The sequence below is a fragment of the Gavia stellata genome, chromosome 10 (genome assembly GCF_030936135.1).
Source record: "Gavia stellata isolate bGavSte3 chromosome 10, bGavSte3.hap2, whole genome shotgun sequence".
Lineage (NCBI taxonomy): Eukaryota > Metazoa > Chordata > Aves > Gaviiformes > Gaviidae > Gavia > Gavia stellata.
The window spans coordinates 3,177,471-3,203,119 of record NC_082603.1 but is presented as its reverse complement, the minus strand read 5'-3'; the positions used below and the strand labels follow the sequence as shown (position 1 = coordinate 3,203,119).

Sequence of the window (25,649 nt, the reverse complement as noted above, 5' to 3'; positions counted from 1 at the left end):
CCTGGCAACAGATAACGCTCTACTTGGTGCTGAGGAGGTCATACTCCCTTTCTGACCTCTCATCTAGGTGCCATTTCAAAGCTCTGCTCTTTACTGAGCTCACACCAGAGGGCGGCCAGAGCCTTGGCGTGATCCTGCGGCGCGCTGGCAAGGGCTCGGGCTTGGCATCCACGCGCGCTGCCTGCGGAGAAACGAGGCAATATTCTCATCCGATCTAAACTGGTTGTGCTGTTTTAGCTTAGCTGAAGTAATGTTGCTTTTCAGATCTTTATTTTATAGGGAAAGAAAGCCTTTCCAAAGGATTTACTGCTCTAGAATTGAAAAATGTAATCCCTCAGCTGACAGGGAATAATGGAGCTAGTGGTTTTACTATATGTATAAACCCCATTCTATTATATGCTTTAGAACAATGGTTGGCAGGGGATAGATTTTAAGCAAAACAATTTGGAGATAGCTTTATTACAGGCGTTTGCTTTAAAGAATACCCAAAGGAAGATGGTACCAGGTGGAGTGGTAGGAGCGGGAACATGGCAGGGTGAGTGTGCGGAGGAACGGTGGGTCCTTGTAATGGCTCTTTTGATGATAGTGTAGCATTTTCATAAATAACATTCACAGATAAATGGCTCAAATCAAAGCCATACGAAAACCCGAACCTTAATACAGTTTAATATTCTAGAAGGAGTTTTGTGTGATCTCTTGGGTGACTTTCAAACAAACTAAAACCTACGCTTAGCAAAAGGCGCTCATAAATAGAGCCCCCCAAGCAAACGCGTGTGTGATTATGGTAGACTTTAGTGATGGCTGTTGTTGAAACTCCAGTGAAATAAAACTTTGGACTGTTTAAAAAAGAAAAATGTCTAGATTATATGGAAGATAAGTACATATTAACTTTTATAGAGCTTGGAAAGCGCTGTATGGTCTGCTGAGGCAGCACTTCCATGTAAGCTACAGCTGTATTAAATTGGCACCGCTGCAGTTTCATGCTTTTCCTTCACCCTGACTGCGTAATTGTACCCCATTTTGTATGCTGGTACTCAGCTGATCTCTTTATGAGTGGTTTGGGGCACTAAACTAATAGAAATCTATTCACTTTTTTTCTTTTTGTGTCTGTCTATTTATTTATTTTTGGCTTAGCACCCTGAACCAGCTTGCTGAGCTAGAAGAATGCCATTACTGGCACAAGGACAGGGCAGGAATGCCTGCCCAGGACAGGGAAAGAATGAGGTGCACGGGTGCCAAGACAGATTAAGGTAAACTGTCAGGAAATCACAGCCGTAGGAACACAGCTGGTTAGAATCACATTTGATACCAATTAGGAAGGCAATTGTTGAAGGGGCAGAGGGAGGCTTGTGGTACAGCTAGTGTGATTGGGAAACACTCAGCTATGTGCTGCTGTTACTCACACACCCCAGTCTCCAGCCCAGTTGACTTCAATTTGATGTCCTCCTGTTTCTCAATATACAAAGACATGGCAAACACCACGAATAAAGTCGATTCTGCTTCAGTTCTTTCTGGCAACTGCTGCTAGATATGCCGAGGTTGGGCATTGGGCTCACACCAGGCTTTTCCAGCTAGAGGGTACATATTCTTTCAGGCAAGAGATGCAGTGCTACTTTGGTGGGGTTTTTTGGGGTTTTTTTGTGTTATTTTTTTAATATTCATCAGTGAAGCTAGTATATGTATTCTATTGAGAGAGGGCTCTCCTTCACGTTTACCTATACAACTGCTTTTGGAAAAATATATTATTTGTTGGTGCAGCCACATTTGTTTTCGGGATTTTTTTCTTCCCTTCTGATTACTAAGAGCAATTAAATGATTGGTCAAAATCAAATGTGAAAGAAACACGACGCAGAATGCTTCATGTGCCTGTAAGTGTTTAAGATGCCTAGAAGTCGGTAATACTGGAACGATATTAGAGTTTCTAGACTTGGAATCATAGATTTCAGTGCTGGGTATATAATTCTCAATTATTCCTTTCTGTTAAATGCTTTTAGTTTGTTTTCACTACCAGATTTTTCTGAATCTGAAACAGTTTGCTCTTCACTTGAAGTTGTCTTTTGATAACTTTGTGTTTTCCTCATATTTTCCAATTTTTTTCATCCTAGAAATTGGTCCAGTGACAATAACCACAGATCCCAAGAAATTTCAGTTTGAACTCAGGGAACTTTATGTTCAGGTGAGTAACTTATTCGTTCTCTATGTGGTTCTAGCAAAGGCCCTGTTTCCTCCCTCTAACCTTTCCTCTTGTGTTGATGTTTCTGCTACAATGCTTCATCAGGACGTAGGCCATTTATCTCTGTCATTGTACTTGCACAAACTGTCATCTTCCTGTTCTCTGGTTATCTTAATTTATGATTATGGTTAATTACTTTGTCTTAGTTTGCATCATTGTATGGGGACTCAGTTCAATGACACAAGAAAGAATAGTTAGATAATGCTAACATTTATTTTGCATTTTAGTTAGCCCTGCCACTTGTTCATGGACACCTTTATGAAGTGTTTCACTGTGTTCTGGAACTCATTTCCCATGAAAACCCTTCATTAGCTTTAATTTAGGTACAAAAGGACTGTAAGACCCATCAAGTATGACTTAGGTACTGCCTTCACTGCCATGCCTTACTTAGCACCTACTGATTGAAAAGCATCAGGCTGACCGATGCAAATCCCGTTCTGTAGCTGTGCTCAGGAGACAAGTGGCAGTTTGTCACTGGTGTCACAGGCATGCCATATGTCTCCCTTGGTGGAGTTTCCCTGGGTGAGAATGAACCACAAATGACATCTGGATTGGGTGATGGAAGGGAAGAGAAGTATTGGAATGGATTTACCCTTACTGAAAGAAAATGTGATCCTATTGTCTTGTCCTTTTTTAATCAAACAAAATGCTTCTGACCTGTGGAGAACCTTGCTGGAGTTAGTAGTGCCAGACAGACTCTCCCTTAGAAACTGGCACATAGTGTAATCCCTGTAATAAAAGATTGTCTGGAAGCCAATAGTGCTAGTTTGGGAAGAATAAGCAGTTAAAAGTTGGCAGAAAGATTGAAATTCAGAGAAAACAATAGTAAATTTTCAAGGAGGCAGAAAATGCCAGCTATTACGCTTTTCTCCTTCATAGGGAAATTTAAATTTTAAAAATCCTTCCAGTCTTTATTTTTTGTTTTCTAAATAGCTATCCTGGGAAATAATTGCAGCTATTTTTAAAAGGTATATGATTTAGATGAAGCTTTTGGGAATTTAAAATTCTTCTTTTACAAGAAAATTGTTTAAAAGTTAATGTCTAACAAATTTAAGATTTCTTTCTTTAATCCTGAGTGATTCTGTATTTTGTAATTACTTTCAAGATGCGCTCATTCAGCTATATTAAGACTTTCGCTGACTTGCGTGCATTCATTCATTATATTGGTGAAGGGCCAAAATAGAAATTAAAAAAAGTGATTAGAACAGGACAGATAGTACATCTTGAAGTATTTCTCCCAGAAAATGTGAACGCTTCCTACGTGTTTATTACTAGTATTTTTCCTAGAAAGGCAGTTAAAAGTTGCAAGAATGATTATTGTGGAGGTAGGGGAAATTTTAAGGTAGGTTCATTTTGAAAAAGGGTGTAGAGCAAATATTATCATTGATAAACAAAGCTAAAATTAAGGTGAAGATAAATTATTTTAAGGAGTCTTACGCATAAAATGTATTAGATCAAAATATGCTCTCCAGGAATACTGCAAAACTTGTCCTGCCGGGACATCAGGATAAGCCCAGCTTTTGTCTTCCAACAAAATTCATCTGGTCACAGCACGACCGGAGGGTCTGTACACAACATTACAAACAGGCTTTTGGCTGGCATTCGACATCAGGTAAAAATCAGTCTGTGTACATTTCACTGAAGAAACTGGGCCCTGTGCCTTTTACACTCAAAGTGGTGAAGGAAGTGTTCCTTTGATGCCTCGTAAGTCGATCCTATTTTGCCTGTGTTTCATCTGTAATTAACTGTAAAGCATTCCTATGGACAGCATGACAACAACTTGTACTTGGACAGCAGTGGCTTCTTAGTGTCTTTTTTTTTTTGAGGTAACCAGATTTTTTGTGTATTCTCATATTAAATACAGTTTTCACAATGGATACTTAATTGCATATGCAATATACTTAAATCTTGTCTATATGAAAATCTTTTAAAGTATATTCACATAGTTTAAGTGTTACATGATCCTATGATACAGATGCCAATACACTTGCATCAACAGCTATGAAAAGGCCTTATTTGAGTATTTCTCAGGGTAAAAATGACAACTTACTTAAAGAAAATAGTCTTCTGTGAGAGCTGTTGACAACACTTTTTAAATCAGATACTAAATTTATCCTTTTGTAAATGGATACAATGCCATTTAAGTACAGTTACAGATATATTAAATTTAGACATAAGAAATGTGAACAGTACTGAGCTAACAGCCTCGATTTCTGTGTGCCTGTCCAAACGGAACAGAAAATGAGACTTGCTGAGCGTTACTCACCTCTGTTTTTCCAGAAAACTTCACAAGGTAATTGTAACTATATTTAATTGCAATTTGGAGAGAAAGGCAGGAAGCCTTTAATGGAAAATTTTCTTTTTTTTTTAAATAAAGCTAATATATTTCTGTTCCGTAGTTCTACCTAGCTGCCTTTTGAGAATATCCCTCTTCTACGTTATATGAATAAGAAAGTTCATGCTTGTTCTCAGAATAACCATTTAGCTCAGCAGTGCTTTTCCTATGATATGTAGGGAATAGATGCTGCCATATAGAATTTTACATGAGACAATAATCTAGCAGACTTGAAGTGGGAATAGAGATTTTCTTATTCTGAGTAGCTGTCTGTAGAAATTAGCTATTATTTTGGCTTGGCCTACAGATTAAAGCTTTACGTGGAGGAGTCTTTCGCTGAAGATGACATTCATTTTGCAAGAACAAGAAAGAAATAACTTGGATATACTGATCTGTCCCATAGGATTTTATAAGCATTGCCAACATAAAGTTCTGAAGTGTATAAAAAATGTTTTTGGAGAATTATCTCTTGAATTTCAGGCAGTTTGGAGTCTACCACTTGCTTTTCCCATAAAAATAAGACTATGTTTAGAAAGGACTGACTTATAAAAAGAAAAATGGCAAAGTACCTATTCTTTAACATAGATGGGAAGTTTATTGATATTCTTGCTTTGAAATGGGATTAAAGATACCGATAGATTAAAAATTGTTACTGACATGAATATTTCATTGAGGACAGGTGGAATTCTTAAGGACTGGGGACTGTGGGAGGCAAGGGTTTTTCTGGTTTACGTGTCTGTGTGAACATTTAACCTCAAAACATAATTTCTGATGGCATCTCAAGAATTAAGAATAGATGCAACAATTGCATTATCTTTTTTGTTCTTCCTTCCCAGCATGTGGAGATTTGTATGTGTGAAGGCATGTTGATTGTAGAAATAAAAGAAATAACTTTTATATTTAATCTTGAAAGTGCAGAGATCTGTTGCAGTTTACAGGGGCAGGTTTTACAGTTTGTATTCAGCTCTTTGGGAAGTTCTGTCTTCAATATGCCAAGTTAATTTTTATGTAAGTTAAAACGAACTTTTATGTAAACAGTATTTTCCTCTAATTCTTAATAGGAAGAGGAAACCGATCCTTTCTTAGAAAGTTAAATAAAGTCATCCTTGGAAGCGTTTTGCTTGAACACATGGGCTGCAAAATCTCCAGCTACGCAGCTGCCTACTTAGCAACGCAGGTCACTGGGAACACGTCACCTGTGCCCCCTCTGCTGAGCTCCCTGCACTGCCTGCCCCGCAGTGTGAAGTCTAGGTCAAGTTCTTGCTGTTCTGGTATCTAAAGGTCCTCCTGGAGCTCAGCGCTGCTTGGCTGAGATCATTTCCCATCTGCGTCTATGACCGTGACCTCCCATGACTGCTGCATGCTACCCGAGCAATTAAATTGTCAGCCAGTAAGGGAGCGTGTGAGTATAGGAAACGGAGCTGTCACAAGAGCTGGAGCTAAACAGAACATGGTGCTCCCAGAAAAGATGAGTGACCACGACACCAGCCATTTTCAGGGCTAACCACAACCCTTCCTTTGACTTTATTTTCCCTAAGGAATTCTTAACAGTTGTTGCTTGTGAGTCTGTGACAGCGCTCTGCAGAAACCATGCGATGCTTAGGATTAAAACAGTGAATAAATTACGCAAAGCTGAGAAAGTATCTGTCTTGAATGTCCCAAAAGAAAGTAACTTATTTGGTATGTTCTTTCTTCTTAGAAAAATGCTATGTTTTTCTTCTAATTGTGAACAGGGTGGTGGAGACTGTCCAGAGATGAGCATCGGGGCAATAAAGATCGCTCTAGAAATTTCTCTTCCTGGTTCTTTCATCTATGTATTTACTGATGCACGCTCCAAAGATTATAGACTTACCCATGAAGTACTTCAACTCATTCAACAGAAACAGTCACAGGTACAGAGGGGATTTACATTCTGAGCTGGTTTTTGTATTTAATGCCCTGTTTTCTCAATATTGAAGGGTAAAATTCTTCTATGTTGTGAATTAAATAGTGCAGGTGAACCTTCTGCCAGTGTATGTGTTCTTGGTCACCTTACCAGTTATGTGGATGTTTTTATATTGTTCTGAAATAAGTATTCTGTGAAGTACAAGTGCTGATAGACGAGTATCGCTTCTAAACTGATTCTGGGCTGTTCCTTTTCTTCTTCATTGCTTTTTCCATCAGTAGTGAGTGCAATACAGCTGTTCTTCGTGCAAAATAATATGAACCACTGCTAAGTGATCCAATTCTTTTGTTGTCATGCCTTAATGCTATCTTTGCAATGTTTTCCTAAAGTTTGCACCATGTGCTAAATGATTTCTAATTTATTTTCTTTTAAATAGGTAGTATTTGTACTGACTGGAGACTGTGATGACAGGGATCATATTGGTTACAAGGTCTATGAAGAAATTGCCTCGACGAGTTCTGGTCAAGTTTTTCACTTGGACAAAAAACAAGTTAATGAGGTAACTTTGCTCGACTTCTGCAATATGTAGAGAAAACAAGGCAGGGACTTATACTCTGAATCTTTCAATGACCTGATCGTGGGTTAGGGAGGATTAGGGGAAATTCTAAATGTTCTACTGTTGTGTGGACTCTGTTCCACCTTTCCCTTCCTTCTGTTTTCGTCTGCTATATCAGGATGCAATTCTGCATCCTTCTTTATGTTAGGGAAGTGTGAACTGCCGTATCTGAACAGAACCTCACCAACCCTCAGCCTGTGCCAGAAGGCTTCCAGGAGGAGAGCCTTTAAAGTAAGGAGCAGTTCTGGGCTCTGAGTAGCCCAGCAGCTTTACGACTCTGAATGAGAGTGCAGTATCAGCTTTAAATGAGCATTTTGTTAGCAAGCAAAGGATTGCTAATAAGCCTGGACAAAAATGTTCCTCACATTGTGGACAGATAGGTGTGAGCTAGCAGGCTTCCATTGCTCACAAAGTAACTGTGGTTAAGTTTTTAATTGAGGTTATTGTTTCAATACTTCTGACAGCTCTGCTGACTTACCAGGAATTGTGGTTGCTGACCCTCAGCCTTGAATGGCTATTTTCTTTGAAAACTCCAGTGAGTCTTAGGCAGAAATGAAATTTCAATAGTGCATCAGAAAAAAAAATTGGAGAGAGATGAAATCACATGTTAGTTATCTGGGGAGCTGGAATTGTTTATAAATGTTGTAAACATTTTCCTTTGACTTCCTGGTACAGGCAATAACTAGATGAGGTTTTTTAATACAAATTTACTTCGGTTTGTTCCTTTTTTCTTTCTTTCCGAGAATGTGGACAATGACAAATGTTGGAGAAACATTGCAGTTTTCTACTGTTGTTGCCTAGAAAAATTGAAGTTCTTATTGGGGGTGTTATAAGGTATCGGCAATGATGTGAAGGTGATCAAAAGGAGGAAATTCCCAGAGGATTTATCCTCCAAAAGATAGATAGATTAAAAGTCAGAGGAAAAGAAATCAGCTGTTGGGACTGTGCAGTTCCTGACCTGCATTTTGCAATTATTTGTGTATGAAGGGTAAGACTTCTCTCTGTGAGACTCCATGAAATCCCTTTATGCAGAAGGGATCACGACACTGCCAATGGGAAATGCTCTTTGCCAGGACTGAAGTTTTAGGATAAAGTTTTTGTTTGATTGTTTTGTTCTTGTTTTCTTCTGGTTTTGGGAGGTAGAAGTGAGCAGAAAGAGCAACTTGCAGGTGCTAGGCAACACCGTGTGCTTAAGTGGAGCTGGTGTGCACTGTTCTGTCAGCTGTCTGCCTCTGCTTTCTGCACTTCTTGGCCCTTTCCCATTTCTAAGGATACTGGCTTCTGCTTGAATGGTTAGTCTGTCTTTGAATTTTGAGTAAGGTTTTAAGCAGGGAGTTTCAGTAGCCACTTTCCCCTCCTTCCTGCTTCATCTCGGCATTGCCTTTGAGCAAATAATGGGCTCCTCATCTGTGGGCTAGACAGCCCATGGCCTGCACGAGAGCCAGAGATTGATATCAACAAGTGCTGATATCAGTAGGTGCTATTCTTGCAGGGTTTTTTCTGGGGGGAGGGAAGAGTACACAGCTTTATACAATTGTATTTCCTTTCAGTGGCCATAGGCTGTAAGAGATCGCCTAGGTAAATAAAACCCCTCTACATCAGTTTAATAACTGCTGAACAACTTGTATTAAAACCAAAAAGACTCTGAAATAATTTTAGTGATTATTGACCTTACATAAAGCTGTGTCTGGGCTAATGGACTATGAAAATGAGTTTACCACAACACTGTCACAGAATCACTAAGGTTGGAAAAGACCTGTAAGATCATCAAGTCCAACCACCAACCCAACCCCACCCCACCATGCCCACTAAACCATGTCCCACAATGCCATGTCCACACGTTCCTTGAACACCTCCAGTGATGGTGAATCTACCACTTCCCTGGGCAGCCTGTTCCAGTAAGTGTTTACTTAGATCCTCATGATGAAGATTCATTCCAGAAACACCTGGCTCACCTGGTTCCAAATCTACTTTCCTATCTTCATTAGTCCCCTAATTACTTGGCTGAATTTTACTGTTCGGGAAGAAGTTACCTCTGCACACACTGAGGAAGAGTAGAAAAATGAGTAACGTCCTCTTTGGAGTGTAGAATACTGTCTGCTATGCTAGTGCTTTAAAAGAGAAAACTGATTTTGTGTCTGCTCCAAACTCCTCTCCACAGAGGTATTCCTGCATGCAGGCATTCCTGCAACAAAGCTTCCTACGAGTTTCAAAGCTGCGAAATTTTAGGAGGCTCCTGAATAGCTAATGTAGGAGAGGGTATCTCTCTCTTCTGCCTGCTTTGTGAGACAAGGCCATCATCCCAAATAAAACCTTCACTGCCGATGTCAGTGCTGGATCAGAAAATCCTATTTTCAAGGAGCATATTCCCCTGATGGGTGGATGCAAATGAACAGGAGAGGTAGTAGTAATCTGCATCAGCTGTTTATGGTATATCCTTCAGGCAAGATTCAACAGAAATAAAGCTTGTCCTCCTTGTTATCTGAGTAGTCAATGATGTGTAAAGAATGAAGTTTATAAATGCTAAAACATATTCACTGTTTTGGGCCTAGAGACAGCTAATGCCGAATTGTAAATTAGGAAAGAGCTACAAAGTCACTGACTGTGAATACTCTGCCAAACCAATGTCTTGTTTTGTTAAAACATTTTTGATTGTTCTACCCCCAAAAAACCCAAACAAAGCTATTTTTAGTGTATAAAGTTTCAAACCATTACTGTCATCCTTGCCCTTTGTGCATTAAGTGGAGAATGAAGCAATATTGTAAGCTAGCTACAAGGAAACACAACAAAACAGTCCTTGATACTTATCCAACGCTTGTGTTATCGAGAAGGCTAAGAAAACTTACTGCCTTTTTTCACTTCTGAAAAAGATGTTATATATAAGAATCTCCTCTTATTTGCTGAATGAAGGTCTTCTAACAGAATGAGTGGAAGGTGATATTTTGACAAATTTGCCATGGTTTCTGTGCATCAGATGAATAAGAATATTCTTAAAGTCCAAACCACAAGTTTTGTTTTTTATTTTCTAAAATTCCTCTAGATTTTTTCCTTAATTTGGGATATTGGGTGTACCATCATCTCCAGAGCTAACTCTGTACTCAGAAACCCTGACAGGTTTATAATAGTAAGAGACCAAATAAGTTTTCATTGTATTTGGTAAAATTTGATGAATTATCTGATAACAGGTCTGTAAGGGAGGAAAAGTATTTTGTGATCAGAGTCCTTAAAAGGGAAAGGTTTACTATTAAAATTTTGGTTTTGAAGTTCTGCTTCTATTAAGAACTTGTCAATACTACTGTACTTCACTACAAATCAATTAAGTAGTCTTCGGTTTGAAATTTTTCAAACTGGTCTCTAGTTTTGAGATTTTTATCCTACTGAGTCAGTTCTAAAATGAATCTCCTTCTGTCCGTAAGAACGGTAGCATTCTCATTTTGTCTCCGATGTCTTGGAAAGGTTGTTATGCTTGTTTTATCAAAGCATTTAAGTCCTGATCTTGAAAGATGTTTCTTTAAGGTGAGATTTCCTTGGCTGCGGTGGGGTTCCGTGGCTGCTTTCGTAGGCTCAGGGCTTAATTTGCAATAATTGCTCAAAATTAAAATGCATTGAGCATACTCATAAAAAATGGGTTAAATTCTCCCGTTAAGAACAGATTCTATATTTACATAACCGTATCCAATTTTATTTGCGTCTTTCCAGAAGGTACTAATTCTGACTTGAACTGAAGTTATGTTACACCACATTTATTATTCCACTCATAATGGAATACTGTAAGGAAATTCCAGTAAATGATTCTGGTGCCCAAAGGTTTGTACTGATGCCAGAACTGGTGTTAAGATGAACAGTGATGATCAACAGAGTATGAATTTGGTACAGCTTAGAAACAGTGGAGATTAATTAGTCGTTGGTGGTTCAGATCATGCCTCCAGGTCATTTTTGATTGTTTGTGGTAAAAATGAGTCATTACTGTGTCTGATGAATTGGACTGATCAGTGTGGCTAAAGCTGGGAGTTCACAAGAACTGAGATAGTGAGTAGTAGTTTTCCATTTCTTTTAGTATTGAAACACTTACTTGATTTTTCTTATTCTTACCTTCCTGTAAGAAGGGAAAATTGTCCCTAGGCTGCTTAAAAATACAGCTTTCTTACTGTTTTTTAAAATAAGTAGAAATGGATGTTCCATGTACAGTTCCATGTACCAAACACTGATGAGAGGAGAACTGAGAATAACTGTGAAGGAGACTGAACTGTGTTCAGTTTTGGGCCCCTCACTACAAGAAGGACATTGAGGTGCTGGAGCGTGTCCAGAGAAGGGCGACGAAGCTGGTGAGGGGTCTGGAACACAAGTCTTATGAGGAGCGGCTGAGCGAGCTGGGGTTGTTTAGCCTGGAGAAGAGGAGGCTGAGGGGAGACCTTATCGCTCTCTACAACTACCTGAAAGGGGGTTGCAGAGAGGTGGGTGTTGGTCTCTTCTCCCAAGTGACTAGTGACAGGACTAGAGGAAATGGCCTCAAGTTGCGCCAGGGGAGGTTCAGGCTAGACATTAGGAAAAAGTTCTTCACTGAGAGAGTGGTGAAACACTGGAATAGGCTGCCCAGGGAGGTGGTAGAGTCACCCTCCCTGGAGGTATTCAAGGAGCGTGTGGATGTGGCATTGTGGGATGTAGCTTGATGGACATGGTGCTGTGTGGTGTTGGGTGGGTTGTGGCTTGTTATTGTTGTTGTGTGGCGTGGGTTTTGTGGTTGTGGGTGTTTTTTTTTTGTGGGTTGTTTTTTTTTTTTTTTTTTTTTTTTTTTTTTTGTGGGTTCCCCCCCCCCCCCCCCCCCCCCAGGTTGGACTCGATGATCTTACAGGTCTTTTCCAACCGTACTGATTCTGTGATTCTGTGATTCTGTGTGAGACTGGAGACATGGCGTTGACTTTGGTGGAAAAAGGGGGTGTTGTTGAGTGACTTGAAAGGTGAATGAGACTAGATTGGAAAAAAAGAAAAAGAGTTTGGAAATTGGGTGAGAAGCCTGTGAATAAAAGCGATGATGTGAAAGAGAGGAGATTGGGAGGGGACTGAAGACAGGGATAGGACAAGGCTGGTAAGAGAAGCTGTTAAAAGGAATGGTGCAAGAAGGGTCATTCTTGTGGGGAAGGTGCAGAAGGTTAATGTCTGTAAGATCATGTGGATCTGGAGTGGAATCCAATGTTCCGTACACTCATGAATGCTTTGCTGTGAACAGAAGTCTCTCAAACCCACTGGAAAAGCATCCTATTTCTCCTGGCTGTTAGTCCTCACAGAGGATGGCAACCTAGGAGTTACACCCACACAGCTCGGGTTAGCGTTAAAGGTCTGTGGTGTGTGTGAACCAAGCATCTGTTGGGATGATGCTACATGAGGAAGCAATTTTATTTTTTGTTTCACTTTGCTAAAAATGTAAAAGGCCCCTCCACTGCTTTACAAGAGTAATATGAAGGTGACAAAGTCAAAAGCTCAAAATTACAGCTTAGAATTAAGGCTCCTTGCATAGCCTTGATTCTTCCCTTCTCTTCTCCCTCCATCCCAAACAGTCAGTATCCGTTTTCATAGAAAAAGAAGGAATGGTTTCATGGGAGAGGCAGCTGAATGCTGCCTTGGAGAGTATGCTTCTACTCTGAAGATATGTATTGGACAGTGAATGCCAAACAAGGAAGGGGAAAAAAAAATAGTTACAGCTGTCCTTTCTCTGTTTTACATGGAACTTGGATTCTCTGGAAAAATAGACTGTGATCATGTACGTAAGGACTGTCATAAAGCAACTGCAAAAGGATGTTTTAAAGACAGTTGAAAGCAGGCAGGCTTAATTCTTCTGTTTCCTAACTTTGAAGAGCTTGAGATTCAACACTAATGAACTTTTCAGTCATGGGGTTTTTTTAATACATGTAATTATAGTTATATGTATAATTTATGATTTATTTTCATAGTGTAATTTTCACATGCACTGTCTCAGTCATATTTTTAGACGTGCATTTAAAAGCGTTATTGAATATTTTTCTCTCTGGGTGGAAGTATGAACCTACATATACTTAAGCAATGAAACAGTTAACTTCAAATCCTGTTGCTTTGACTGTTTGAGAAATATTCTTGAGACCCAGAATAAACAAATGGGAATAGAGACCATGCTCCATAGATTTTTCCAGGTTTCAGCATGCATTCCAAGAAATGACCTGACAGCAGGGCAGGTTGCAAGAGCAAATTCTCTGGAGAAGTGTTATAAATTATTTCTGTATTTGCCCTTCCCCCTCTAATAATATTAATCAAGTCATATTTTGGCAGAACAACAAAAGCTGCTGTTGTTTTGGGGGCTTTCTATACAGGTCCCAAAGGAAAAAAAAAAAGTCTACTTCCAAACCAGTGTTACAGCAGTATTGCAAACCTCTTTGGAATGACAGGGTTGGGAAATGGATCTCCCAGAATTGCCTGTTGAACTTTAGGGAAAAATTTAACTATACAAGCAAGTTACTGCCAGACTTAAGACAGCTGGGTCATTCTGTTGCCTTCCATTTTCATTTTTGAACTTGAAAAACTCTCAAAAACTGAAGTTGGGTTCCACTCTGAATTTAAGACCCTTACTTGCGCTCAGTGCTTCTACTTCTGATGTATACTTGGGTTAAAACCAAAAGCGTTCTTGCTTTCTTTTTTCTTAAATGGCAGTTGTGCAATGTAATTCTTCCCTGGGATGATGCATTTTATTTTCAGGGCAACTTCTGCTATAAGAGAACTCCTAAGTAGCCGCAGGGTCATCAGCCAGCCTGCATACAATTAATAAACTGGAATTTTAGCTGAGGTTTACAGCAGTTGCTGTAGTATCTAAGGTCTTCATTGCTGTATCTGTTCGCATAACGCTCCTGTGAGATAGAAGCGCGTTGTTGTTCACCATTTGGTTAAGGAGTGTAAAGAGATCAAGGTGGTGTGGCTAACGTAACAACTTGACAGTTATGCAAAGTAATTGCACAAACTGAAAATACAAGAACGAGGACAGAATGCTTGTCAGCTTAGTCAATGTACAATTACGGGAACCAGAGGGTCTAAAAATCATACTTTATATAACTAGTTCAATATGTATTTATATTAGGAAATACATTTCCATGTGCCTAAGGTCAGACATGATTAGCGTAACGTGTGCTTGAGAGCTTATGCCTAACGTTTGGTGCTGGTTGGACTTCCCTGAAGATCTTGAGCCAGCCCCACTTTACTTTGTATTCACAATAGGTCAAAATGTAAAATGTATATGCCTGCTCTTCAGAAATATGACACATTTTTGTAGCCCTACTTATTTTTTTATAGGTTATAAAAGTGGGAGAAGATGCAAGCTCTTCTTGGTGTATATATGTATATTTTTAATGTTACAAATGGTAGGAGCTACAGAAGCAGGAGGTACTTCTTTTAGAATCCTGGCAGTGACTTGTATTCATGTCCTCATCTGACCACCTAGCTGCTGGAATGAAAGAAGACCAAACTCCCGTTAAAGGTATACGGGGTGGAAGAGTTCAATCCATTAACCACTACCTGCTTTGGAAAAAGCCATGCTGGCTGGTCCCTGTCACCACCTACTTCATGTGCCCAGAAAGATAAGGAAAGATAACAGAATTAAGTGTGTGTCATTAACACTAAAAGATAATCAGAACCAGAACAACCTCATGATATGCTTCAAGAGTGGATAAATGTTCTTACTCTGTAAGATACACAGATGGAAATCTAGTATCCTTGAAATTCATGTTATACATCTGAGAAAATTAAAATACAAGTATTGCCATAGTTTCATCTATCTATTCCGTTAGATAAATTATCAAACTGTAGCAGATGAGTCAAGGTGTCTAGAAGGCTCTTGCATAATGGAAGACTGTTTTCATTAAGAACAAAAGCCAACTTGGTAAAGATTTAAAAAAAGAAAAGTTTGAGCTCAGTCTCTGTTCTGGACTCAGATTGGGTCTTGGTAAATGTTAAATATTTATACATCCCCAGAATTTGTTTCCATTGCTTGCAAATTATCTAGTTTCGGCAGGGACCACAAAACTTAGTGTGTACTCAGCCATTCAGTTGAAAATTCACTTAATTTAAACTCAGCTGGTTTAAATTGATCTAAAAATCCAAGAGTGATGGTTTTTTTTTTTTTTTTCTTTGAAGCTGACATTTTGAAGCCTTCTGAAAGCAAAGGGATGTTAAAAATAGGTTGTGGGGTTTTTTTTTTTGACTTTCAGTGTGTGTGTTGCTGCTTTAAAGAAATTAGATTAACTGTGTTTAAGCTCGCATTTATATGCTAACTCAAACCTTAAATTTGTCTAGTGGATTTGGATAGTTTTTGAATGAGCATTCTTATTTGTAAAATGAGAGTCAAAGATGGGAGCAGAGGGAGGAGGGTAGAGATGGAGGAAAACGTTGCCTTCCCTTGGAAAGAGAACATAGCTAATTCTAAATGCTGAGATTTCTTAAAGAATCTAGTTATACCAATTTTGGTGGTCTTCTGTTATGTCAGTACTATTTTTTATTGTGCACTGGTAGCTGTATGTTCAGAGTTCTTTCTCAGACTTGTCATCTCTCTCTAACTTTGTTAAAAAGTAATTTTATTAACAAACATTCCCAGCTGTACTAGGAAATGCCACAAGGAATCACATTCAGTATGCAACTCTGGAAATCAATTAAATCTCTGTGATTTACAACTTCTGAAAGTGTCTTGTGAATGCGTGCAAACCTTTTTCTGTTTTTATGCAGACATCTGGATCATGTAGCGGTAGTTCAGTCACTTGAACTTGGACAAAGCAGTGTGGAAGCTAACCCCTTGGACCCGTGTTTTCCATTACTGATGGACTCAGTCAGGCAGCTAAATGTGTGCCCTTCAGATTAGACTTTTGACCCGGTTTGACTGTGTACTGATGAACTATTTACTGGATTTTATCCAGCGCAGGGAGGCTTAGCTCCCATTTCTGATGAGGTGTATCCTCACCTTGACGAAAACCAGCCTGGTCACGTGCAGTGAGCCGTATGCTGGACTATCTCAACAAAGAAGCCAAAACCTAAAGAGTTGGTTCCCTTCCACACCCAAAAATAGTTGATGCCTGATCTCTGCAGAACGTGCCCGGGAGATGCTGACAGTCTGTGACTTGAAGAAAGCTGGCTCAGCAGAAGTTGAAACCACTATTTTTATGCCAGATATGTTTCTTCTGTCCAAAGACCAGCAACTTTCCTTAAAATAATCAGAATAGCATCACAGTTGCAAGTGTACTGGTTGTTTCAGCAACAGACCTGTGAGGAGTTGGGGTGCAAGGCAGGCTCTTCTTTTCCCAATGCTATTTGAATTGGTGTTGGTATTTTTGTGGCAGAGCGTTGCCTGAATTGACTTTATGGTTAACTGAAATTACTTTTTTGTCATTGATGGGGAAAGGAGTAGAAAAGGATTGGATTCACTTCACTTTCTTTACTGAAAATTCCTTTTCTAATTCACAAGTGTTCTTTATTCTTCTCTTTAAAGTACACTAGACTGCTGTGCATTGTTAAATAACTGTTGCTTGTGTTTCTGGTGATAGGCTACAAGGCCTCATATAATTTACCTTTGAAAGAAAGTGAGCTTTTGGAACAATTTCCATGGCTCAGCTCTCCTGCCTGCCAAAAAGGGTATCTGGGGCTCATAAAAGTATTTGTTTTGATTAGATTTTTTTGGTTTTAAATAAGTGGTTGCATGCTGATAGACTTCCCACTGGAGAGCCTTCCCACTTGCTTCCCAAGTTTGTAGAAGTAACATGCTCCTGTAGTGGCCTGAAGTGAACTATGCTGTATGAAAGCGAGATTTGTTGTAAAGGAAATTAATATGATGTAGTAGACAGAGAGATGTAATTAGGAAAAAAAAAAAAACAACCCACAACAAACACCAAAAAAAGTTTCAAAGCTGGAAGTACCTGTCTTAACTTCTTTTGCTGAAGTTGTGTGCTATGGAGTTTTGGCAGCTGTGGTTTAAGACATTTTCCCCCTCTTTAGGTTGTTTTCAATCCAGATCCTTTTAATGATTCTAATGATCTGGCTTGCGGCATGACCCCAGAAACAGATAAGTAGGGACAGTGAACTTCAGGAAGGAGAATGAGCAGTTGCAAGGAGGGAGGAGAGGGGAATTCTTTATGCTGGTTTCACCTCAGAAGCAATTCCTTCCTGTGCTTGTACTCATGAACTACAACATACGAAAAATAACATATAAAACCTGAGCACCCAAGGAAGTCACCAATGGCAAGATGATAATTTGGCTCCAGGTGCATTTTATAATCAGTGCGCCTGCTGTTAGGCATGGTTTTGTATCTTTTGGTGAGAGCTGCTGGAATAGTGTCATTGCCAGTAATCTGCTTTCAAGATGCATTTTTCCTTGTTACGGTTGCTGTCAGAGGTCAGCAATGTGCTTTGCGATCACTGGGATCATGTATGTTCTCAATTAGTAATTTTATCATTGTAATTCTAACAAACTTAAATCCCCTCTCATCTAGTGCAGAAATGGGTTAGAGCAATCTTTATAATGGGGAAAGACGGTTTGTAAGCTTTAGCAGTGCTTACAGATTGACCTAGGTAGAATTGCGTGGTTTTTTCCATCTGTGTGTTCTATTCTAGGTTATTTTCACTGTGCAATAGTGGCTTTAATAGAAAACTGAACAAATTACAGAGAATATTCTCTCAAGAGGCTAGAGTATGAGAGTGAGCTAAGCCACTGAAGGCTTGGACCTTCTATCTCTTTCCAAGCATGAGCGGTAACCGCAGAACTGGTCCAGGAGTGCTGGATGGCTGCGTTGCCATCTCCGCCCTGCTGGTTGCTGCTCAGGAAGAGGCATGTCAGGCTGATGGTCGTGAGTTGGGGATGAGGTGGCAATGACTAGGAGCCCCCAAAAATGTGTCATGGGAGCTAAAACTGTTACCTAATTTTGGTTTGTGTTGGGTTTGTTTTTTTTTTTTAAAAAAAAGGTAATTTGGGAATAACAGATATGATAAGGGAAAAAAAAAAAAAATCTATGTTACAATGTCATTTTACCAAGTTTTCAGGTATGTAATTATTAACCCTTCTGAGCTTAAGAAAGAACTTTGTGTATAAATACCAATGTGATTCCAATTCTTGTGTATATTGGCAAAGCTCTTGCAATAATGCTTTACCTTGTGACTCGATTTATTTTGCTTAAGTCTCTTGAAAGGAGTTTAAGCTAGACTGGAAAATTCCTTCCTTCTGAAAATTCATATAGATTCATTAAATTTTACAGTTCGTTTAAAAACTTACCTGTGGAGTTAAGATCCTGGAATTAAATGGAAACCTTTCAATATACCTAGTACAAAAAAAGTGGTGTACTCATCTCCATGTAATGTGAATAGAGCAGGTTGAAACTTCTTTTGAAGCGTTTTTGGACCCAAAAAATGTGTAATTTCTAAAGGTTAAACTTAACCTTAGCTGGATCTTTTTGAAGCCTTGTGATTCCTGTTCCAGGCTTGTCTAAAGTAAACAGAGTTGCTGAATAGCTGGTGTCACTACCTGTTGCAGAAACTGTATTTCTCTCCTGAGTGACGTTACTTCAGAGGTTTTGAGCGGTATAGTTAATTTTACTGTGATTTTTGTATGTTCTTTTGAAAGTGTGCCTAAGTACCTTGCTTATGCAGACCCTTGTGGAGAGGGCACACGGCACTGGTGTTACATGGTCAATGCGGTTTCACTTCACGTTGCGTTGGGACCATTCAGGTGAGGCATTACTAATAGTGGAGGGATAATAATTTATGAAAACGTGCGCCCACCATTTCAAATGCATTTTGAATGCTGCCCTTCACTTATTTAAACTTCTTTCACACTTGCACAAAGGTTGCTGGACATTCATAGTGTAACATATAAGAACAAGTACACTTTTATTTAAAACAGTCTGGAACCTAGTTTCTATCATAAAGTTATCTCCCACAGAAACCTGTGGTATAACCCATTTTTTTAATGGAAAAAGTATGCAAATTATGCCCAACAAGCCAAGGAAATGAGGCTTTTTTGGGCTAGTGTGTTGAATTGGGTCCTAGAGCTAAGGACTTACTCTTAAGCACTCTGTTGCTGACGGATGACAGGTCCAGGTTAGTTTATTGTTGGTTTCAAAGTCTTGTGCACTGACCAGTTGAACCGGCGTAGTTGAAAGCTCCTTTAAATGATGTTTCTGAATGCAGCCATGGTTAACTGTAACCTAAAACCATGGTTCAATATTACTGTGAATCATATTCACAATGTTATAGAAAACCAATATTCAGTGGGATTAAAAAAAATATGCTGCAGCTCTGTGACATACGGAGCTGATGTAGTATAACTTATTTTGACAGGCCAGGTGGTTTTTTGGGGAAGGTTAGGTTTTTTGATTGCGGTGGGTTAGTTTTGGCTAACAGCCGAGCTCCCACTCAGCTGCTTGCTCCCTGCAGCCGGGCAGGGGGAGAAAATAGGAGGAATGGGGTGAGAAAGCTGCTGGGCCAAGAGAAAGACAGGGAAATCGCTTACCGGTCACTCTTGAGAGCAAAGCAAACTCAAGGAAAATTAATCAGTTGCCAATTAAAATAGCTATTTAATTACTCATTTGGGTAGTGGGAAGCAAAGACAAGTATGAACCCCTTTCCTCCCCCCTTTCCCAAGCTGAGCTTTGCTCCCGACTCCTCCTCGCTCCCCCAAGCGCCACGCGGGGATGGGGGTTGCGGTCGGTACGTAGGGGTTTGTCTGCCGCTCCTTCCTCCTCGCACTCTTCCTCTCTTTCACTGTGGTCTCTCCCACGGGCTGCAGTCCTGTCGGGGAAAAACGCGCTCTGGTGTGGGGTCCTCCGTGGTCTGCAGGGAAATGCCTGATGGAGCTGGCGTCCCTCAGGCTGCAGGAGGATCTCTGCTCTGGCACCTGCGGCACCGCCTCCCCGCCTTCCCCCAGATGGGTGCTGTAGGGCTGTTTCTCACAATTTTTTTCCTCACCCCTCCCTGCCTAGGCAGCATTTGATCTGCTCGAGGGCGGGAAGGCTCCGCAGAGGGATCTGGACATGCTGGATCGATGGGCCCAGGCCAATTGGATGAAGTTCAACAAGGCCAAGTGCCGGGTCCTGCACTTGGGTCACAACAACCCCAGGCAATGCTACAGGCTTGGGGATGAGTGGCTGGAAAGCTGCCCTGCAGAAAAGGACCTGGGGGTGCTGATTGTCAGCCGGCTGAAGATGAGCCAGCAGTGTGCCCAGGTGGCCAAGAAGGCCAACGGCATCCTGGCCTGTATCAGAAATGGTGTGGCCAGCAGGAGCAGGGAGGTGATCGTGCCCCTGTACTCGGCACTGGTGAGGCCGCACCTCGAATGCTGTGTTCAGTTTTGGGCCCCTCACTCCAAGAAGGACATTGAGGTGCTGGAGCGTGTCCAGAGAAGGGCGACGGAGCTGGTGAGGGGTCTGGAGCACAAGTCTGATGAGGAGCGGCTGAGGGAACTGGGGTTGTTCAGTCTGGAGAAGAGGAGGCTGAGGGGAGACCTCATCGCTCTCTGCAACTACCTGAAAGGGGGTTGTGGTGAGGTGGGTGTTGGGCTCTTCTCCCAAGTGATGAGTGATGGGACAAGAGGAAATAGCCTCAAGTTGTGCCAGGGAAGATACAGACTGGATATTAGGAAAAATTTCTTTCCTGAGAGAGTGGTAACACACTGGAAGAGGCTGCCCAGGGAGGTGGTGGAGTCACCATCACTGGAGGTGTTCAAGGAGCGTGTGGATGTGGCATTGTGGGACGTGGCTTGATGGGCATGGTGGGGTGTGGACGTTGTATGTGTGGGTTTTTTGTTTTTTTTTTTTTTTTTTTTTTTTTTTATTTTTTTGTTTTGTTTGGGTTTTTTGGTTTTTTTTTTTTTTGTAATGGTTGGACTTGATGATCTTACAGGTCTTTTCCAACCTTAGTGATTCTGTGATTCTGTGATTTTGCCCTTTCTTCCACACACTCACGCAGCGGTGCCACCGGCGTGGCTGAGGGGCTCCGCTGTGGCTGCGGCGGGACTGCTGCAGAGCCGCCGGGGAGCTGCCGTGTCCAGCACGGGGCAGCCCCCGACCTCCTCTCACAGAGGCCATCCTGCTGCCAACACCTTGCCACCGAGACCAAATACGTGGATAAACCAGGTCACATAACAAGCTTTATAGTAGTGTCACCTGCCTATATTCTGATTTTATGCTTGGGTAAAAATATCAGCTCGTTTCCTCCTGCCTACCACAAACCCAAGGTAAACCCTGTGTGATGGGCTCTGGGAAATCTGGCGTCACCTGCCTGACCCCATTTCTGTCCGTCCGGGTCATGTTATCAGTGCTGGGTGATCTTGATAGTGCTCAGCTCCAGAGTTACTACTAACTGAAGATGTACAGGTGAGACCTTAAACTCTGTCTGGGTTTTGGCTGTCTTTGTTTTGTTGTCATTTTCACTTGAAATAGGTGATAATGTAGACCTCTGCTTTGTTCTTTTTTTTAATTTGATAATCACTGATTGAAAATGTGTAAGGACTATAATTCGGTAAGGCACAAATTTGGTATTGGTCACAAGAACTTCTCTTCTAAGGCTTTGTTCCCTTCTATTCCAACCTATGTGCTGTGCCTAACGGTAATTTGTGTTAGGTCCTTTAGAGAAAAAAAAAAAATTGAAAAAGTCCATAGATGGTAATTGCTCAGTACAGCTGGATGAGGGAGTTTTCCTTCTTGCTTCAGGCAATTAATAGCTGATGACCAGAAACACGCGTAGATTTGTATCCCTAATTCCTTTTTAAAAGTGTACGTGTGGATGTTGTGTAGAGTTGTATCCAGGTCTGTTTCTGTACTCCTTTAAAAATCATGCTGATCATGGCTTCAGTAATATCTTCTGTTAAAATTGTGCATCTTTTAAGTATTCATATTTAAAGAAGTATATTTTCCTTAATGTGGCAAATGAGCCTGTTCACTTCAGAATTGGTAACTGCACTGGTAAGACAACATAGTTCTGGTCCTTGGTTTTCCAGGCTGTTTTGTCATATCATGCATATTGATTCCTGCATTGAACAACCGAAGTTGAAGCACACCTTTGCTTTGTTGGCGCTTTGTTTCCTGTATATTCCTGGCCTGCTGTCATCTTTCTGTATTCCTGTGCTCTTGTGTGTTCCTGACACAAGTTGAAATCCTGTTTGTGCAGTGCAGTCTCCAGAATATCTTTGTTGAAATGGAGGCACTGGGTGATTGTATTAGGCAAGTCCTTTACCACTGTGTTTGCCCAGGGTGATGTGGTAGCTGCGCGTCATCAGGCAATAGGATCACAGGTGAAAGTAGTGATCTTCTATTTATAATAGCAGTTAACACGGAATCTCTACAAGACAGTAGAGACAGCGTTTCAGCAGAAAGTATTTCAACAGCAAATACTGTTGACAGTATAATAACAAGTGTTATTTTCTCTTCTAGGTGTTAAAATGGGTTGAAGAAGCAGTTCAAGCCTCCAAAGTGCATCTCTTGTCTACAGACCATTTGACCATGGCTGTAAATACTTGGCAGATCCCTTTTGATCCAAGTCTGAAAGAGGTTACAGTGTCCTTGAGTGGTCCTTCACCAGCAATTGAAATTCATGATCCATTAGGTGAAGTAGTTTATACCATCTTTTGTGATAGCAAAAAAAGTGAATGAAAAAGACAAATCGTCTATATTGTCTCCAATAGGGAAGGCCATATTTGTGATTCATAAACGTCTTTCACGTTCTGAAAACCAGTATCAGGATTTCAGGATATTTTAAAATTTTATTTTTAAAATACAGGATCTTTGGATGTATGCACTTCCAACATTTAAATTGTTCCCAATGTTCCATTTTTTTGACTCACAGGAAACTGGAAATCCTCCCTATTCTGACCACTTCATCTTGCCTCCATCTACTTTCTTGCTGTTTGTCCTTGCATTCCAAATTTCTGGACCCTTTTTTTTTTTTCATGTATTTATGTAGTCACTGAACCCTCATTTAGGGGTTATACATGATGGTTGTTTTTTATGTGGTGAAAGGTTAACCAAGGTCAGGATTCCTTGAACTATGACAGCATTCAGAATCAAATCCTGTTTCATGTGCCCCTCTCTAGCTGAACAATGTGTGATGGGAAATGCAACGGCAGATTTGGATGCTAATTTGTAACTGAAGGTAGCTTGAACAAATCTACTGTTCATTGTTATATTGATGCCTTAGGAACCTGGAACAGCGCTCCAGAAATAAATTCAGATCATGCTTTGTGTTCTCTGAATGACTTTTGGCTAAGGATATAGCTTAAGTTTTAGTATCTCGGAAATATTTTATGCACAGGATGGGTTCCCTGCAGTATAATCTGGTCTGTCCTCCACTGAGGCATTCTTCTCTGTTTACAGGAAAGAAATTTGCTCAGTGTGTCTCTTCAAACCATGATAACACACAATCCTGGGCGCAACTGTCAGGCTTAGCTGAAGCTTTGACCCCATCTGTATGTTTTCCTTTCTCATAGGTCAGCTCCACGCATCTACAGCCACACAGTTTCACTGAAGTTAGTCGAGACGTGTCTAATAAGCTCTTAAAAATTGACACTGGGACAACCCATTCTCAACCTCACCTTTCCCTTTAGTGCTCTGAAAGCGCCAGATGTGTTTTCAGTGCTTGATGGTACTTTGTAGTCAGCCTTGAGGGAGCAAAATGCCTCTCTGGAGAACCAGCTCCTGCGTACAACCATCCATATATTTGTATGCGTAGGTCTACATATAAAGTGTGGTATGGTGGAGTATGAAAACTTCCACTCTTTTATTGGTGTCTATGATGTCTAACAGGCTAAATCCCCGGTGAGGATCTCGTATGTATTCCCGCCTTTAGTTACATGCTAATGCCCCTCTGCCAGGAGAACCTGGCTTATCAGTATTTTAACTTGTGGAGTTTATCCTGCTTGAAATAGGTCTAGAGGATGGAAGAGTGAGTGGGCTGGCAGGTAGGTTAGGGTAAGCCTGTTCTAGGATCCCTTTCAAGGGATTTGCTTCTGTGCTGCCTCCTTTCGCTGGGAACTGAGTATTTTCTGTGAAGAAGAGAACTTGTTTTGCTTACAGTTTCTAGGTTTCCCACAGCTCTGAATTTTTGCGGGCTGTATTAAATTTTCCAAGTGAATGAAAAGAGTGAAAATAAATGAGCATTTTTAGTGTTCTGGCAAAGAATTACAAGGAATTTTGACGGTTGTAAATGTCATTGACTGCTAAGTAGCGAGTAAATCAAGTATCAAAAATACATCAGTACAGAAGAACAATATTGTATTTACTCTCTGGTTTTTTAGGCAATATTGTATTTACTCAGTACTGTATTTACTCCCTGTTTTTTTAGGCAAGCAGATCAGTAAAGGATCAGGACTGAATGAATTGCTAAATATCCACAACTCTGCAAAGGTAGTAAACGTCAAAGATCCAGAGCCTGGAACGTGGACAATTAAGGTAAAGTTACTGCAGAAATCATGTACGACTTGTCCTATAGCTTGTGAGGGGGTTGTATAATAATTTACTGCGTCGTTTATCATAGATATTCATAGGTGAGTTTGTGTTACAATAGAAGTCCTTTCTGACCTATGTGTTGTGACATATTCTGAAGGCAGTAGTAAAAAATTCTTATCAAGCTGATAACATATTAGACATTACTATCGTAAGTCAAAAAAAGGTCATCCTTTTCCTTTGGATGGGCAAAGGATAAAGTGAGCATTTTTGGGAGTCCAGTCAGCAGATGCTGTCTGTAGAGAGCGTGGGCACAGAGGGGCTTTGCTGGGTACGGCATGTTTGGAGGACTGGGAGGGGGACGTGACGTGCACTTTGGAGGCCAGAGATTTCATTAGCAGGTTCACAAAGTCATAAATAATACATTTAATTCAAACTCCTTATCAATAAATTATTTAAATACTACAGTATGTAAATAAATTTGTTCCTGTGAGTGCTATCCTAGCACATAACAGTTACGGAATGGATTTGGCAAATGTTAAGAAGTTAAAATCAACGTGATTAACAGTAATAACCAAACAAGAAAGGATCGTTAAGACTCTGCTGAAATGGTCGTCTTGGAGCTGACTTCAGCAACTTAATGTGACCCCTTGATGAAGCTACCTATGCCAAAGGTTGCTGCTCCCACAACAGTCTGTAGGAAAGTTCCCTGACTGTTTGGCTGAAGCCTCCTTACACTGAGCATGATCAATGTGCGCTGGAACAGATGCAGAGCAATCATGCCTGCTAGTTCTGAGAGTTGTAGTATGCAACCAGCTCCTGGGTAATCATACATTAACATACGTGCTTCTGAAATGAAAGAACAAAATGTCTCTGTGATGAAAGGGCCACGTAGAACTATGGTTCCATGGGATTTTCTCTGGGTGACTGCTAGTTTAAATGTTTGCGGTTGGCCACGTGTTCCTGTGAGTGCCATATCGTGGTTGTGAGGCGTGTGGTGAACAAGACATGTAAATGCAATAACGTCCAAGAGCACTTATGATCTGTTGCTACACAGAGCTGGGGGCTGTGAATTGAAGCCAGTGTAGCTGAAATCTTTGCTGTTTATAGATCAATAAATGTATCTATAAAATAGGTGTAAATCAGTAACAGAA

The 25,649-nt window shown here is 40.5% G+C and overlaps 1 protein-coding gene across 1 annotated transcript in view; it reads left to right on the top strand.

The window, feature by feature from the left end:
• HMCN1 (hemicentin 1) overlaps positions 1-25,649 on the top strand; it is a 206,988-nt gene that overhangs the window by 29,838 nt on the left and 151,501 nt on the right. The window contains exons 2-6 of the mRNA XM_059822131.1: positions 2,106-2,176; positions 6,302-6,460; positions 6,890-7,012; positions 22,489-22,660; positions 24,395-24,501. Coding sequence (XP_059678114.1) covers positions 2,106-2,176; positions 6,302-6,460; positions 6,890-7,012; positions 22,489-22,660; positions 24,395-24,501 — 632 coding nt within the window. The remainder of the gene's footprint in view (positions 1-2,105; positions 2,177-6,301; positions 6,461-6,889; positions 7,013-22,488; positions 22,661-24,394; positions 24,502-25,649) is intronic.